This window comes from Tachysurus vachellii, chromosome 13 (genome assembly GCF_030014155.1).
Source record: "Tachysurus vachellii isolate PV-2020 chromosome 13, HZAU_Pvac_v1, whole genome shotgun sequence".
NCBI classification, from domain to species: Eukaryota; Metazoa; Chordata; class Actinopteri; order Siluriformes; family Bagridae; genus Tachysurus; species Tachysurus vachellii.
The window spans coordinates 17,490,660-17,509,198 of NC_083472.1; the positions used below are offsets into that span (position 1 = coordinate 17,490,660).

Consider the following 18,539-nt stretch of genomic DNA (forward strand, 5'->3'; position numbering starts at 1 on the left):
TGAAACCTCTGTATATAATCTGTGTGCGTGTATATACAGGGTTTTATGGTAATCACCTAGGAGATTGAGAAGGGGAGGTGAGGGGGTCTATTTCTAATGTCTATTTCAGATATTAGAAAGATTTAAATGAAAAAAATTAAAAGATTTAAAAAATTATAACCTATTTTTTTGTTTTTGCACACTTTTTTTATAAATCGATTTTTAATGTAAATATAATACTGCGCGCCAATGAACGGTGTGTTCAAGTAACTCAACTTTCTCACACGTCTGCGCATTCCGTAAGTCAATACACGTGGTTATCGAAAGTATAGCTTTCAATTCAGAGTAACATTTACGTTACAGATTTTTAATTATAGGGCTCATTTGACCTACGTGTAAATGTACGTGACGAGACACTTACGTCTACGAATTACAATTTTATAAATCTTCTGCGCAAATATACGCAACTTTGACTGCTCGAAGCAATCACGAAAGCATGTGACGTGTCGCTGTGACCAAAACACAAGACAGGTTGCGCTGTCACGTGCAGCCCTTTCACGAGAAAAAAACGTTGATTATTAGTTTATCTTTTTTCGGTGTACGATTTGTAGGCTCCTGTGAACAATTACACGTTTCATAGACACTTTCTAATCAGACGCAGTGACGTGTAATAGCATGCCTTGCCATAATCAACAGGTTGCACGTGGCAGTAACTGTGATCAACACTCAATGAAGCAGGTGCGTTTTGCCAATGGCGATGGTTCGGACAGAGAGTCTTTGGAGGAAGAGAACAAAGCCGCAATAAACGGCGACCTCCCGATCCAGCTGAAGATTTTACCCCTCACTGACCAAATCCGTGAACTACAGACCATAATCAGGGACAAGTGAGCTTTAACCCAGTCCTGACTCATGCATGTCCAAACTTACCTCTTGTATTACACTAACATTTGAATGTGTTCCCCATAGAACCACAAGTAGAGGCGACTTTGTGTTCAGTGCTGACAGACTGGTAAGACTCCGAGTCAATCATGTACACAATCTGAATAATACAGTGATTTATCCCAATGTAGGGCTTCCTTAAGTAGCTTTGTGCTGGAGTGATGACCTGCTTTTATTGTGTATCTTCTCCACACAAACAAATTGTAGTGTGGTAGCTTAGTGGTTAAGGTGTTGAGCTACCAATCAGTAGGTCATGAGTTCGAATCCCAGGTCCACAAAGCTGCCACTGTTGGGCTCCTGAGCAAGGCCCTTAATAACCCTCAATTGCTCAGTTGTATAAAAATGAGATCATATAAGTCGCTCCGGATTAAGGCGTCAGCTAAATGCTGGAAATGTAAAATGTAAATCTTTATATTTATATATAAATCTTTATATCTATATATTTATATTTATATGTAAATCTTAATATATATATATATATATATATATATATATATATATATTATGTATACACGCACACACACACACTACATAGGGCACGGTGGCTTAGTGGTTAGCACGTTCGCCTCACACCTCCAGGGTTGGGGGTTCAATTCCCACCTCCGCCTTGTGTGTGTGGAGTTTGCATGTTCTCCCCGTGCCTCGGGGGTTTCTTACATGGATGGTAGGTTGATTGGCATCTCTGGAAAATTGTCCATAGTGTGTGATTGCGTTAGTGAATGAGAGAGTGTGTGCCCTGCGATGGGTTGGCACTCCGTCCAGGGTGTATCCTGCCTTGATGCCCGATGACGCCTGAGAGAGGCACAGGCTCCCTGTGACCCGAGGTAGTTCAGATAAGCGGTAGAAAATGAGTGAATATACTACATATGCTGATACGTACAGAAGTGCTGTCAAGCTAAAATACCTACAAAAATAACCAAATGAAATGTTTGTACAAAGTTAAACAACTATAATGAGCAACACTTCAACTAGAAAGTGAACACACCAGGACACACTGACAAACTTTGCTTTATACAAATACATCAGTAGTCTCAGGTACACCTTGTGCAGTTTTTTAAGGAAATTGGTTTTATGATGCATCTTGGAGATTTTGCTGCACTTCTTTTAGAGGCTCTGACAGTCACACTTACTTCTTTTATGTTCATTTGGTATGTTTATATTCAGTCATCTTTCTGAATCTGACTGCATATACTTCTTTGAATGATTGATAGAGATTGAGATTAATTGCATATTATTTGGTTGCTTTTAAATATATAACGACAACAACTTTTTCTGTTTCCACTGACCGATAATGCAGAAGTCCTAAAATAAACAATGCGAAATTTAATTAACATAAAAAAGGTATTTCTACCTTCTAAGACTTTTAGACAGTATTGTATTACTGCCATTATTATGATACTTTTCAAGCAGACTTGTTTAACTTAATTGATAGTTATTTTTGTAATATTAACTGCACTTATCAGATATATATCTTACCAGATATAAGCCGCATATAGTCTTACTCACAATTACAATTGCAGTAAATAATGACACTGTATATTGTATATACACAACATGTGTATATATATATATATATATACTGAACAAAATTATAAAGCAACACTTGTTTTTGCCCCATTTTTCATGAGCTGAACTCAAAGATCTAAGACTTTTTCTATGTTCACAAAAGGTCTATTTCTCGCAAATATTGTTCACAAATCTATCTAAATCTGTTAGTGAGCACTTCTCCTTTGCCGTGATAATCCATCCGCCTCACAGGTGTGGCATATCAAGATGCTGATTAGACAGTATGATTATTCCACAGTGCCTTAGGCTGGCCACAATAAAAATCCACTATAAAATGTGCAGTTTTTATGACACAGCACAATGCCACAGATGTTCCAGGTTTTGAGGGAGCGTGCTCCCAGAAGACCAGTCAGTATCTGGTGTGACCACTATTTGCCTCAAGTAGTGCAACACATCTCCTTTGCATAGAGTTGATCAGGTTGTTGATTGTGGACTGAGGAAGGTTGGACCACTCCTCTTCAATGTCTGTGTGAAGTTGTTGGATATTGGCAGGAACTGTGACACACGCTGTCGTATACGCCAATCCAGAGCATCCCAAATAATGCTCAATGGGTGACATATCCGGTGAGTATGCTGGCCATGCAAGAACTGGGATGACTGGGATTATCATGGTCGTGGATGAATGGCACAACAGTGGGCCTCAGGAGCTTGTCATGGTATAGCTGTGCATTCAAAATGCCATCAATACCATAACCGCACCGCCACCATGGGCCACAACGTTGACATCAGCAAACCACTCACCCACATGATGCCATACACACTGTCTGCCATCTGCCCTGTACAGTGAAAACTGAGATTCATCCGTAAAGAGAACACCTCTCCAAAGTGCCAGACGCCATTGAATGTGAGCATTAGCCATTTACATTTACAGCATTTGGCAGATGCCCTTATCCAGAGCAACTTACATTATCTCATTTTTATACAGCTGAGCAATTTGAGGGTTAAGGGCCTTGCTCAGGGGCCCAACAGTGGCAGCTTGGTGGACCTGGGATCGAACTCACGACCTTCCAATTGGTAGCCCAACACCTTAACCACTAGGCTACCACATTTCCCCACTCAAGTCGGTTACGACGACAAACTGCAGTCAGGTCGAGACCCCGATGAGGACAACTAGCATGCAGATGTGCTTCCCTGAGACGTTTTCTGCAGATTGTGCAGAAATTCTTTGGTTATGCAAACTGATGAAGATGCTGGATGTGGAGGTCTTGGGCTGGTGTGGTTACACGTGGTCTGCGGTCATGAGGCTGGTTGTATGTACTTCCCAATTCTCTGAAACGCCTTTGGAGACTGCTTATGGTAGAGAAATGAACATTCAATTCATGGGCAACAGCTCTGGTGGACATTCCTGCAGTCAGCACGCTCCCTCAAAACCTGCAACATCTGTGGCATAAAAACTGCACATTATATAGTGGCTTTTTATTGTGGCCAGCCTAAGGCACACCTTTGCAATAATCATGCTGTCTTATCAGTATCTTGATATGCCACACCTGTGAGGCAGGTGGATTATCTCAGCGAGAATCAGAAGTGCTCACTAACACAGATTTAGACAGATTTGTGAACAATACTTAAGAGAAATAGGCATTTTGTTTCTGTATATGTATGTTTCTAAATAACAGTTGTGTGGTCTTTAACAACTTCTATAAACAAACAAATAACATCAGGTGACAACAATACAGCATAATTCAATATGTAGTATTTTTCCCTCAAAAACTTTACAGACGTAGGTGAGGAAAAATATAAGTAAACCCTTCCTACTTCCATAATCATTTAGAGTGTAATTAGCAGCCAGGTATTACTAATGAAATGTACAAAATGGTTATTTATCAAGAAGAGAAGACTACCATTATAAAAGCTGAACATTTGGTGGTTTGGTGGTTTTGCTGGAGCGCTCAGGTGTGTGTCTACATTATGCCAAAAAGAAAAGACATCAGCCATGATCTCAAAGAAGCAATTATTTCTTCTTTCTCATTATTCTGGGAAGGTTTACAAGGCCATCTCCAGACATCTACAGTGACTATTTACAAACAGAGAGCATTCAAGATTGGCACCAGGAGTGCTAGCAAATTCAGTCCAATGTATATAATGAAAAAACCCAGAGCTACAACTTATGACATTGTAAACCCACTACATGTTTATGTTCATGACAGCACAATCAGAAAAAAAACAACTGAACAACTACAGCTTTCATGGAAGTGTGGCTAAAAAAAGCCAATTGTCAAAAGTTCTGGAACAATATCCCTTGATACATCCCGGTGGAGATGTTTGCTTAAAAAAAAAAACAAGCACAACTTATCACCTTGTACCAACTGTCAAGCCGTAGTGGTGATGGGGTGAAGATTTGGATGATTAGCCAGAGGACCTGGGAAATCGTAGACAGTCAGACAACGATGAACTCCACTTTCTGACACTTTCATAAGTTGGGCCAAAGTTTTATGCAGTGGTGTCCCAAGCACACCAACAAATCACCATCTGAATGGCTGTAGAAAAAAATCATCAAGGTGTCACGATGGCCAAGTCAAGTCCAGGCCTGAGCCATTCCATCCTCAACCACAGCGAGATTCGGGGGTATAAACAAACGCTCTCAAACATCAATAAACTAAAGCAATGTTGTAAAGAAGAGTCGGCCAAATGTTTAGAGAAAATATTTACTTTAGGTTATAGCTGCTAAATTTGGTTCTACATGTTGCATTATAGGGTGTACTTATCTTTCCCTTCTGATATTTAAATGTTGGCTTGTGTTTTTTGTTTTTGTTGTCACCAGTTATTTGTTTGTTTCTAGAAATTGAAGATGCCTACATGATAGTTATTTAAACCCTAATAACTAAAACCTATTATAAACATAATATATAAAATAAAATATACTGACCTTTTAAAGTGCTGACAACGGAGACTCCTACTGGAGAGTTTTTTACCAAGGCGTCACTCCATCAGCTCAACATTGTTCTGTGTTAAATGACCACTTTTTCTCCACCTATTCGTTTATTATTAGCCGTAGGATGTGAATGAGCTGTTACTATAGAAACAATAATGCATTAGAACGAGTGCCTTAATATAAATCTGTTGTTGTTTTTTCTTATTATTATTTGGCTTCCAGCCAAAAATTATTTCTAGAGCTTCTAATATAGAAGTTTTTATCAACACCTTCTGACCAATCTGTTTCAATTCAACAGCGCTGTGGTAGAAAAATTCAATAACACCCATCTGTCAAGATCACATTAGCAAAACCATGTATGATCATCTCATTAAAGCTAAGTACATAAATATATAATATCTGTTACCAGGACACAAGTTATATATTTAGTTCAGGCATATTTCTTAAACAGTATTCACACAAATAATGAATGCTCTTCACATGCACACTTTGACAGAGCAGTGTTATAAAATAAAATAAGACAGGAAGAAAAATAAAACTGAAACAGTGCACTTGAAGCATTAATTACATCGTCTCGCTGAGCATTTTATTAGGAACCCCTGCCCACTAATTATTCATGTAGTTATCTTATTGGCCGATCCTAATGCAGCAGCACAACGGATACAGTCATGTGGATGCTGATTAAAAGCGCCTGGTCAGGTAATGTTCAACAGAACAGGAGAAAAAACGGAATCTCTGTGATTTAACCATGCAGTTGATGCCAGATGAGATTGTTTGAGTATTGTAGAAACTTATAATTTCGGATTTTCACACACATCAGTCTCTAAGAATGGCGCAGAAAAAAAAACATCCATTAAGTGACAGTTCTAGAAAGATCTTAGAAAGATCAGAGGAAAATGGCCAGATTTCAACTGGAAAATAACCTGGGGTCCTAATTTCCAGCTGTTCTGTTGAGTCTGTGCCCAGTGTAACTAAGTTCTGATGTTTGATGTGAACATAACCCGACGTTTCTGACTCGTATCTGCGTGATTTTATGCATTGCAATGCTGCCACACTATTGGCCGATTAAATAATTGCATGAAGGAATAGCGTTCAGTAAGTGTACTTTAGATTAGATTTAGATCTGTATTATATCAGATTTTTGTTTGTGCAAGGGATTTCAAGGGAACTATAATATATAATATATATACTGCCGTTTCGTGAAGACACCCTTGATCTGTTCATAGATTAGACTTGCTGTCGAAGAAGGACTCAATCAGCTGCCTTATACTGAGTGCACAGTGACTACACCCACAGGTAAGTAGCCTCACTTTGTTTATAACTGAGCCGCTTTTCTACAGTTTGATTACAGAACCTTCCTTTATGTATATAGAGCTACCTGGATACCTTCAGTCTTGATAATGAATCTTTTTGGAGTTTTATTATGTAAATTAATGTGTTTACAGTGGCCTATTATTGCCAATCAAATAAATAAGTGGGGGGAAAAACAGCAAAAAATTCAGAAACGTATCAGTGTGAAGTCAAAACGGAAAGTTGTTGTTGCTTAGTCGGGCACCATATGACTTTCACATGGAAAATCAGTCACATGGTTTCAGTCATGTATTTGGTCAGCAAAAACCAAACAATAAAATGAAGTCACTTCCTTATATAACACTTCCTGTGTAATGTCAACAGCGTATCTGAATTAACATGATATAAATGTTCTTGATATAAATAAGCACAAATAAAAAGATCAGTTTTCACTCAAACTCCACCATCCCGAGTTTGAGTCCCGGCCTCAACAGATGCACTAATCGCCTCTAGTTTCATTTATCTATCAAGTTTTACCTTCTGTCCATGAGTTTATGTTATGCTTTTTGGGTCCAAACCCCTCACAGGTCATAACAAAATTAGACTCTTATTTCCAACTGTTAATATTCTCCAGCTCTCAGATTACTACAGTGTTTCTGACTGACACACACTGTAGCCAATGTAGCGATTTTGGCTCGCGAAGCAAGGTAAATATTTATAAGTAATTATAACGTGTTATAGTGACTCCTAAATATTTTAACCTAAGTTGAAATTGATGGTAATGGAATTAATGTTACACTTATTTGGTCTGTTCGTCCGGCCATGTAACAGGCCGTGTAACCTTTATTAATTCTATGGAGGCGGTATCTTCCCGGCCGAGAAAGACGCACTTCCCTTTTACTTTATACCGTAATATAAATTAAATTAACTTAATAGAGCATGTAGTTCAGACCAGATTCTGCAGGTACCTTACGTTTGTGAGTGATACTCAGAGACAATCACTTGTGGAACAAAAATATGGCGTTTAATGAATGAGACAAACACAACATAAAGCTAACTACACAAACGAACAAAAGAAGTAGAGAAAACAAAGATGAAAATAAAAAAAAAACACAAAAGAAATTAAAATTAAATAAAATACACCATTGTTTGAAAAATGAGTAACCGATAATTTTGTGGTCATTTGGATACTAAACATGAAGGGGAATGACGGTATAAAGGCAGCGGTACATTACATACACAGATCAGTAATCAAAGTGTAACTGATGTTAATACGATATTATGTTCTGATAAAGGAAAAGAAACAAAAATGAAACACAAAACAAAATGCATTTTCATTAGGGAAGTGAAAAACAGATAATTTTGTATACATTCTGACATCAGACCTTAAAAGGACATACAGCATTAGAACAGGTATACATTAACATGCCAGGATCGGTAACTAAAGTATAACTGATGTTAATACAGTGTTGTGTTCTGATACCTAAATAAAATACACCCTTGTCAGGAAAGTAAGGAGCAAATAATTTCAAGTCAGGCAAGCCTTAGCAGAAGAAACACATTACAACAGGTTACAAGAACAAGAATCTTAGAGTATCATTATAATTGGGGAGGAGATACATACGAGTATGGGTTAATGCCGTGGGATGTGGGGCATTTTATTTACTCCTTTTATTAGTAAAAGGAATGTCCCATTGTGGTGTGTGTGTGTGTGTTCTGGTTGAGGGTCCCTATGAATTCAACCAGAGAAGCGGCATGGGGTTATCTGGTTTGAGGTAGGATCCAGACATTCTGGAGCCAGTTGTGTGTGTGTGTGTGACACTGTGGAATGCAGTCCCTCAATAAAATTGTAAACTGGATTGTTCATCGGTTGATTGAAGATGTAGATGCCGAAGTTTAAGAGGGGTGCCTGGGACATGGAATCTAAATGACGGGTACCAGACGCTACACCAATCAGCAACAGGGATTCGATGCTCAGTTCAGAACTAGTTTGAGCGTTGAGTTAAGCAAGTTTTTTTTTTTTATGTTTGTTTTATTTGTTTATGCTTTTTGATTTTCTGTTTAAATTTCTGTTTTTCCTTTTTCGTTTGTATTTGTTTTATTATTTTTGCTTGTCGTTTTTTTGTGTTTTCTGTTTTGTTGTTGTAATTTATTGTAGTTGTTGCTGTTATTTTTTATTTGCTGTTGTGTTTTTTTTATTGCTTTTTTTCCCCCTTTTTTGTGTTCTTGAATTTTCTCTTTTGTGTTGGATTTGTTGTCATATTCTCTGATTTGCCCTCATATATTTGGTTTGTTCAGGTATTTTTACAGTCCACTGTAAATATCCGTTGCTTTGTCAGTTTTCATGAATAATTCATTTCCATTCTAACTTCCAGGCCAGAAGTATGAAGGTGTCAAATTTAAACGAGGCAACTGTGGCGTCAGTATAATGAGAAGTGGTCTGTCACATTTGTACAGTACCTTTATATATAAACACAAACCTGTTTTTGGAATTCTATTGTGACTCTGTATGTATCTGCCACCTTAAAACAGGTGAAGCGATGGAGCAAGGCCTAAGGGACTGCTGTCGATCTATACGCATCGGCAAGATTCTCATACAGACTGATGAGGAGACACTGAAAGCTAAAGTATACTATTCAAAGTTCCCACCGGATATTTACAGAAGAAAAATCCTGCTCATGTACCCTATACTGAGTAAGTACTGACTGAACCTGAAACTGTATACTAAAATAAATCCAAATATCGTTGCAGTCGGGCGGAATCCTCGTATCTCTAAAACCATTATTTTTCAGGAAATTAAAAAAACGCCCTTTTTTTTGAGTTATTAAACATTGTATCCTTAAAGTTGTTATTATACCTTATATTGCTATCATATACTGTTGTGTAGCAACATCATTTTCCCAAAGTCACGTTTTATCGGAGATACAAGCTTTTTGACTTGGGAGCAGGGAGATACGAGATTATGCTGTCATTGATAAGAACGGTACGGACACAGATGTCGCTGCTGCCAGCAGTGTTCAATAAAGTCTGCGGTCACGTTGAGCCTTTTGACAAGAGACAAGGCTTCAATAGTTAACCAAAGCTAATGACTGTAGTTACATACATCTTCCTAAACTCTATTTTAAAGGTTTAAGTGATGCAATACAAAACACGATAAGCTGATTAGGCTGTCTAATAGGTGGAAATTAGTCTAATCTGCTCGCAAACTTACCTTCGTGGCTCACGGGTTTCTTTCTGCACAGAAGCATTACGACTATCGATTTTTAACGAAACAGGCCTACTCAAATGTATCTAACCTAACTATTTTCACTTGTTAGTGTCCAAAAAACAATGTTTTACATGCACAGTGCCAAGAGAGGCATTGTCTATAAGTAGGCTGACTTAAAGTCAGTAAAATAATAATAATAAAAACAATAATTTAATAGTGGTATCCAAAACATTCAATTTAATTCAAATATTATATTATAAAAAACATTTTAAAACATCAATGAAAATGTATAATAAGCAGTAATAAATAGATATTTAAAATACATCAATACCACAGATAAACATAGATAAAATCATAGTTAAAGGAATAGTTCACCCAAAAAATACAATTAATAAAGGTCAAATTATCGTTTCACTACGTTATACGGCATGTTTACCTATAATAAAGAGGCAAAAAGCCAGCCAGCTTGCTTAAAGTGATGAGCATGACGGCAAAGGCAGCTACTTGTTGAACATAACGGTTTGCCTTGACATTGTAAGATACAATCCTATCTTATCTGCAATGCACAGGGTTTAGTCCGCGTTGCAGTGGATTGTCTTGCGCTAAATTCATGTCCTCAGACGAGCACCAGAACTAGCGGAGGTCAAGATTTTTTTTCTTTGAGCCCCACGAATATCACTTATATATCACTTTAAGACGTGTTGATTCGTTGCGATTCTTAATCTTGAGGAGAAATATGCCGCGCAGCTCTCCCGCGGAGTGAAGAAGAGGTGGAGTTACGAGGTTTCTCAGACAAGTGTCCAATGGAGTTAAGAGATTTGCGCTCAAGCTATTTTCAAGGCTTTAGATTGGTTAATAACTTAATAACTTAAAATAACAGACCCACGTGGGGACTGACCAATAGCATCGATATATGAAAAAATATGAAATTGACAAAATTTGGACATATGAGGTTTCCGCCGACAGCGACGATATATTACTATTGTGTGCAACAGTTTGAATCCCTCGTGGGTTTTCAAATGCTAATTTTATGTCACATACATTAACATACTGTCGTGAAATTAGCATACAGTTGCAGGTAAGTGTGATCTTTAATAATAAACTCAGGTAGACAAACAAAAATCGGCAAGCAGAATCAAAAACGTTCGACAAGCTCCAAGTACAAGCCAGGCAAAATCAGCATAATAACAATCGGCACTGTCACACCATAATACTAGCATGAACTAATCAAATACGTGTCAATGAATCAACTGGAAGAAAGTCCTTATAAACAGTGTGTGAGTGCATGAATAGCTTGAAGATGGTGTGTGTGTGTGTGTGTGTGTAGTTCGGGGTGGCTAAGTTTGTTGGCCACAGTGTATGCTGGGTATTTGGTGTGTGGAGATGGCAGTGATGTGACACATACACAGTAAATCTAGTGAAATGATATTGATTAAAAAATATCCAAACTATTTTAAGCATTCAAAAATAAAAAATCCATTCAGAAGTTTTTTATTTAATCGAGTCCTTATTGATTATTGAGTTATTTTCACTGGTTTTATTTGTAACTTTATTTGAAATAAAATTTTCAGATGATTTCTTTTTATTTATTGTAATTGTCTTAAATAACGTGTTTTAATTTCAGTTAGATGATTTCTACATTACACAAATGTGCAGTTTGACTACATGCTGATAGACACCAGTATGACTTATTGTCTGTTGACTCTGTTCAAACAGATCAGCTTCTAAAGCTTTGACGTTCCTGCTAACGCTTCCGGCAACTCCGGCATATTTGCAAACTAATAAATGACTTTCCGTAGCACTGCTGAAATCTATACTGAAACTCAGTGCAGCTGCAGGCTGTAACTTTAAGTCCAGCGTTTTCTCTTTGACTTCTGTATTAACTTCTGTCTTATTGAATCCTGTGATAGATAGATAGATAGACAGACAGACAGGCAGACAGACAGGCAGACAGGCAGGCAGACTTCATTAATCCCATGCAGGAAGTTCTTGTATTACAGCAGCATGGGACGTAACTAAAGACAACACACTCAAAATATAACATAGTATAATATACAGTACTATTAATGTAGTATATTAATGTAGTACGAAACAGTTGTGGATTTAACCATATTGACATCAATATTTACATCATAGTACACATGAAAACTGGCAGTAGATAATGGATATGAATAAGCTGGAGAATCTAGAATAAAATTATATTAATGTTTGTAGCAGTGCATTGTGAAAGTGTTATCACCTGTCACTGTCCACCTGTGATGCCAGCTTGCACAAAGATACTATCATTTTATTTATATTTCGTTATATTTATTGTCTTGTAATTTGAAGTTCTCTCGTTTTATCTTAACTTCTCTCATCTTATTTTAACTTATTTTATCTCATCTTATCTTATATCTCATCTATCTTATCTTATCTCATCTTATTTTATTTCATCTTATCTTATTATATCTCATCTTATCTATCTTCTCTCATCTTATCTTATTATATCTCATCTTATCTATCTTATCTTATCTCATCTTATCTTAACTTATTTGATCTCATCTTAAGTTATTTTATCTTATCTCATCTTATCTCATCTTATCGTAACCTCTCAGAGGTATAATGAAAATACAGCACAGGTAAAAACAATATTAGCACCAGAATCACTAAACACTTTAGATATTTCAATAAGACATAAACAGTTTGTTTTTGGCTTGATAAGCCGACTCAGCAACCGAGAGAAGTAATTTTTACCTAAAAATGTATATATTATTTAAAATATTTCCTTATTTTTTTTTAATTGTTATAGTTGAAACCTTAAATATGAAGTGTGTAGTTGCTTTAATTTAAAGACATTCATTTTGTCTTATTGGTGTGCAAACATTTGTGTGTAATGTATATGACTATATAATGAAAAATCCTGTGTAATGTGTAAATTTACACAGGAAAATAACTTAGATCTACAGTTAAATGTGCAAATAGACATTACCTTTATATTATTAATGAGCATTGTGTACATTTAGGAAGATTATTAATTTATATAACGCTTCATTGTGTAAATCTAATTGGAAGAATGGGGATAAAATGAGACTTTGATGTTCTGCAGCTTATTTGGCCAAATCTAAAAGAAAATTCTACAGTGCACATTACTGAAGGTTAAGCGCTTTTCACCTAGCATTGTTTCATTTGTATATAGTATATATTTCTGAACCACTGATTAAACATATCCTACATTGTTATTCTTTTCCCAAGTGCTCTTGACAACTTCCACTCTCAGTTCAGAGGCATGCGTCACTTATTGTACACAGTTCTGCACTCGAGCGAGTAGAGTGTAGAGCAAAACATGGAAGCAATGATTTCTCTAATGTTAATTTCCATCAGACTTCATCCACATGCGTCGTATGAGTTTGCCGATGGACTGTTTTTGTAATTCAGTAGCAAACTAAAGGAAGAAAGTTTGGGCAAGTATTTTAATGCTAAGCTTTCAGATCCCTTTCCTTCAGCGATCTGCAGTCTACAGTCATGTTGAAATGATCCCCCAGGCAACCATAGCTCATCTACACTTTAACTGAGCTAACAGTAGCAGAGATTCCTTCTGGGAAATAGTTAGGGCAAGACAGCAAAGGCATAGCTTTAGAGTCAAGAGCTAGTCCTTATCTACTGGAGAGCCAATCTTCTCCTGTTGTCTAGCATGTTCTCTCTGAAGCTTCTGTTATACATAATATGCTATGAACCTATTGCCTTATTCACAACTATACCCATCATTATTATACTCTATGTAGCTGTGAAAATTAGTTTTCCTTAACATTTCCTAAACAGCAATTTCAAACAGAAGTTCCCAAAAAATAAAAAAGATGTCTCCACCACCTTTACAATACATTTATAAACTAATTAATTTATGGAAGAACAGCATTAATAGCCAATTCTAAATAACATTTAACATTAAACTTTATTTGTATACTGTTTTTTTACAATGAATTTTCCAAAGCCTATTTACAGAAATGTAGATAGAAATTTATAATAGAAATTTATAATAGAAATGAGAAATTTATGCCTAACAAGCAAGCAAGAGCAAAGAGTAACAGAGCAAAGGGAAAACTCCCTTTGCGATATGAGGAAGAAACCTTGAGAGAAAACCAGACTCAAAGGACGCTGGAGAGTGCGATTGACTATATGGTCAATTGTGTAATTGTGTAACCAGGAAAGTTATTGTTTTAACCTGAGTTATAATTTAACAGTGGGTTTTTACCTTAATTACCAACAGCATTAATAACTTTAGTGTACATCTTTAGTGTCTCCTAAATGTGTCCGTTTATGGTCATCTCTTCACTCCACTCATCTCAACTCAGTAAGTGTATTCTGCTAAATAATTTAGCCATTAGGCCATTTAGACTTTTGTACAAAATGTTAAAGCACTCTATTCAGTCACGAATATACATAGCAGGTGCAGTGTGGCTTTTTTGACCATTGTTATTTGATCACAAACCAAATTAATTAGGCTTTTAGAGATTTAGACACAGTGAATGATTTTCCCTTTGTGTTTGTTTAACTGGCTGCTTAGTTAGCATTATCTTTGCAGTTAAGGTTAGAAAGCAGTGTAAAAAAAAAGGTTTGTATTAGTAAGTTAAATTTTTGTTTTCTAAAAGTTTGCCAGAATAAAGCTATAGTGACATCCAGTGGGTTTCCCCAATGGCTGGCACGGATATTTTGTCCTTCATGTGCATACGGAAACCCGCAATTTTCACAGCACCTTCTACAATGCAGTTAAAATCCTAAAGCCACTTTGTTAGAGCTGACCTTTGCGTCTCGTTCCACGTTTCCAGCTTGTTCAGCCACCCAGGATAATTATGGGTCTGGCAAGGAAATTATACAGTCACTGCCAGTTAGGCACAAAGTGCTGAATAGCACGGGGATGGGCCCTTGAAATAGCAGCATAATGGGTGGTTTATGTCGGACGTTAATACACTTAACCATTGTGCGCCATTCAAAGTCAAATGCCACAATGAATAATGTCTTCATCAGTGCTCGTCACTCATTTCCCATGATGTTAGGAACGTATATTTACCATGTACTCATTGTCCTGCTGTTGGTGGCATCAGATTAATCTGGTTCAATGTTGAAGAGAGAAATACAAAATGTTTAGACAGCAGTGTGTTATTCATTTTCTTTCACATTTGTACATTTAGCAGGTACTTTTAACAAAAGCCACACAAAGAAAAAGATTCAAAGTCATAAACCTGAGAAATTTATGATTAATGTGTTAATATGCAGTGATCCAGGAACACGTTAAACAGTTAAACAAACATTTTATACTTTCAGTTATTAACAGGATCTCTGTTGAATTTTCACGTTCTTAGAATCCACTCAAAATCTTCTTTTTGGAAATCTTCTAGAGCCTCTACTCTAAGAAATATTTGCTCAGTTGGCTGAAGCTTTTATCCAAAACGACTTACAACTGAGACAGAATACACGCTCTTGTTCAAGACCCTAACAGTGGTGATTTGCCAGTGCTGGGTATTGAATTCAGGGCTTTACAGTAGTCGCAATGCCTTAGTCACTGAGCCACTACTTATTTCTGAATGTTGGTTTATTTTTATGGAAAAGAATTTAATTTATACAGTCGTATGCAAAAGTTTATCAAAAACCATTATGCATAAATGGTTATCATTTATAAATATTTGGGTGTTTAAATCAGCAATTTTGTTTTGATCTATGAAATAACTGAAGGACACAGTAATATTTCAGTAGTGAAATGAGCTTTATTGGATTAACAGAAAACGCGCAATATGCATCAAAATGAAATTAGACAGGTGCATAAATTTGGGCAAAATGAAATTGCTGATCCAAACACCCAAATATTTATAAATGAAAATCATGGAAATTGTCAGGGGTTCCTAAACGTTTGCATACGACTGTATAAATTTAATTTTTTTCCATAAAAATAAACCAACATTCAGAAATATGTAAGTACCCCATTCCTACTTCTACAGTCAATGTAATTAGTAGTTACACTGTAATTAGTACTCGAATGTTACTAATGAAATGCAGAAGATTAGTTAATCATCAAGTAAGTGTGACTACCCCTGTAAAAGCAAAACCTTTGGCAGTATGGTGTGTTAGGTGTGTGTCTACATCAGGTCGAGAAGAAAAGATATGTCATGACCACAGAGAAGCAGTTGTTGTTGGTCATCAACCTGAGAAGGGTTATAAGGCCATCTCCCATTCACCTTCTACAGTGAGAAGTATTGTTTACAAATGAAGAGCCTTCTGCCTTCCCAGGAGTGTGCATCCATCAAATTCAGTTGAAGGCAACATTGTTTAATTTACCCAAGAGCTACATCATGTGACCTACAGGCCTCTGTAAGCAATATGGGCTCTCCAAAAAGTTTTTTTAAAATCTGTACAAACCACAGATGTTCTGGAACAATGTCCATTGCACTGACGAGACCAAGGTGACCAAGAGGTTTGTTTGTTAAAACAATAGTAGCCATGTTTGTAGCCATGTTTGTTAAAAAACACCTCAAACCAACTGCCAAGCAGGATGGTGGAGGGGTGATGATTTGGGCTTGTTTTGCAGCCAGAAGACCTGGGAAAATTGCAGTCATTCCGACACCAATAAACTCTACTCTGTACCACAATATTATACCACAAATGTTAAGCGGGGCCAAAATTGGTTCATGCAATAGGAAAATGGTGTACACAACACACCAGCTTCTGAATGCCTAATGAAGAAAATTAAAATTGTTGGAAATTGGAACGTCCAGACGTTAAACCCACTGAGGTGCTCATATGGGGATCATAAGAGAGCTTTGCATAAGCAAATGTTCTCAAACAGTAATAATGTTGTTAAGAGGAATGGTAGAAAATGTATTCAAAACAATAGAAGAGACTGATAAGCTCCTACGTTTACTTCAGTTTATTGGTGCTACATGTTACTGAAATGAAAAGGGTAAAAAAAAAAAAAACACAATAAAATGAGTAGATAAAAAAAATCCAAAGCAAACAGGTCAAAAAATATATCATTTTCTTTATACTTCATATAAAATTTCTCACATATATTCAATGGTATTTAAATAATACGTAAGACTTGTTTACCAGATCCTACCAGAAATTTTATATGAAGTATAAAGAAAATTATATATTTTTTGACCTGTTTGCTTTGGATTTATCTACTCATCAATAGATAAATATAAGGTTAATATTACGGCAATAATAAACATAAAATGCATATTTGTTTTACTAAAGCATACTTGGTCAACAACTATTTTTTTTTTTTATTGCAGGGGAAAGTAGTTATCCATAAAAAGAGTTAACGTGTTAAAACAAGCTACTATTAAACAGTTTCAATGTTGTTAATCTTTTATTAAGAGATCATGTTAGATCTGTTCCATCAGGACTGTCCAGTCCTATTTATAAAGTAAGCAGGGTTAGATAAAACCACAGATCTAAACTCCAAACAAGACTAAATATAACACAAATAAAAATGTGTTACATTTTTCACTTGCACCATCCCTAAATAAAAGGTTAAAAGAAGAAATGACCAAAAGTATATCATGACTCACTTATCTTGAATTATCAAATAGAACCTTATCATTTCAGTTGTGATATGTGTGGAAACATGACCTAACAAATCTGCGGTGATATTTTCGCCCTGCAGGTAGCGGGAACGCTGTCATCGAAGCGGTACGAGTGCTGATCGATCACGGTGTCCAGCCTTTGCACATCATCCTCCTGAGCCTTTTTTCTACTCCTCACGGTAAAATGGCATCAGTGTAGCATCAAATATCACAACGCTTTTAAACCATCTACAGTATATCTAAGGGATTTTTGACTGTGCTTCATTTTGTGATTTTTAGGGGTTAAATCAATAGTTGAAGAGTTTCCAGAACTCACCATCCTCACCACTGAAGTCCATTCTGTAGCTCCAACTCACTTTGGACAGAAATACTTTGGTACAGACTGATTTTTCATTTGGAGCCCACAAACTGCTTAAGTTCTGTCTGTTTCTCTCAGACTGGAAACGGTTTGCATTATAATTGTTCGAAGTGCCTTAGTATAGTATGTTAGAAGTGCAGAGGAGGATTATTTAATGCAGTGCTTCTGTAAGTAGGGTTGGTGAAGCATAGCTAGAGGACTGTTTTTTTTTTTGTCCTATTCACCATTATAGAATTTTGACTGTTCATTTTTATTTGAAGGGTTTATTCTAAAGCTTTAATGGGCAGGATGCACTGGATTAATGAAATTCCAGTGATTGCTGCATAGCTACAGTAGTGTACATCATAAATACAAATAGGTGGCAGAAGAAAGGAAAGTGTTGTAGTAAATTGTTGTTCCACAATGAGTCTTCAGTGAGTCTTGAGCATCCATACTACAAATGACTTGTTTATGGCTATCAATGTGACACGTAAGCTGCTGCTCTGGTGCTTAACCTAACCATTTCACTTTCATAGTTCCACAAACTAATGAGACATGTTTCTGAATGAGAAATAAATGCTTATGTCATTGCCCAATCAGTATTGTTTTCATCTTCATCTTTGTCTTTTATCCATCATCAGTTTGTCAAGCAGCCCAAAGAGGACAGCAGAGTGAAATACAAAATATATCTGAAAATGTGTGAAAATTCTTAGATGATTAATTTCCATATATGTATGTGATTGGATAAGCAGCAGAAGCGGGGATCTGATACAGAAGTTGGGCTGATTCATG

General features: G+C 36.4%; 1 protein-coding gene across 1 annotated transcript; it reads left to right on the forward strand.

The window, feature by feature from the left end:
* Window positions 1-263: 263 nt before the first annotated feature.
* On the forward strand, window positions 264-18,343 carry LOC132855588 (uracil phosphoribosyltransferase homolog). Its single transcript, XM_060884658.1, has 7 exons — window positions 264-863; window positions 946-988; window positions 6,583-6,652; window positions 9,022-9,084; window positions 9,179-9,340; window positions 17,491-17,589; window positions 17,690-18,343. The coding sequence occupies exons 1-7, from the start codon at window positions 655-657 to the stop codon at window positions 17,794-17,796; spliced, it is 753 nt and encodes a 250-aa protein (XP_060740641.1). The 5' UTR covers window positions 264-654; the 3' UTR covers window positions 17,797-18,343.
* The last annotated feature ends 196 nt before the right edge of the window (window positions 18,344-18,539 follow it).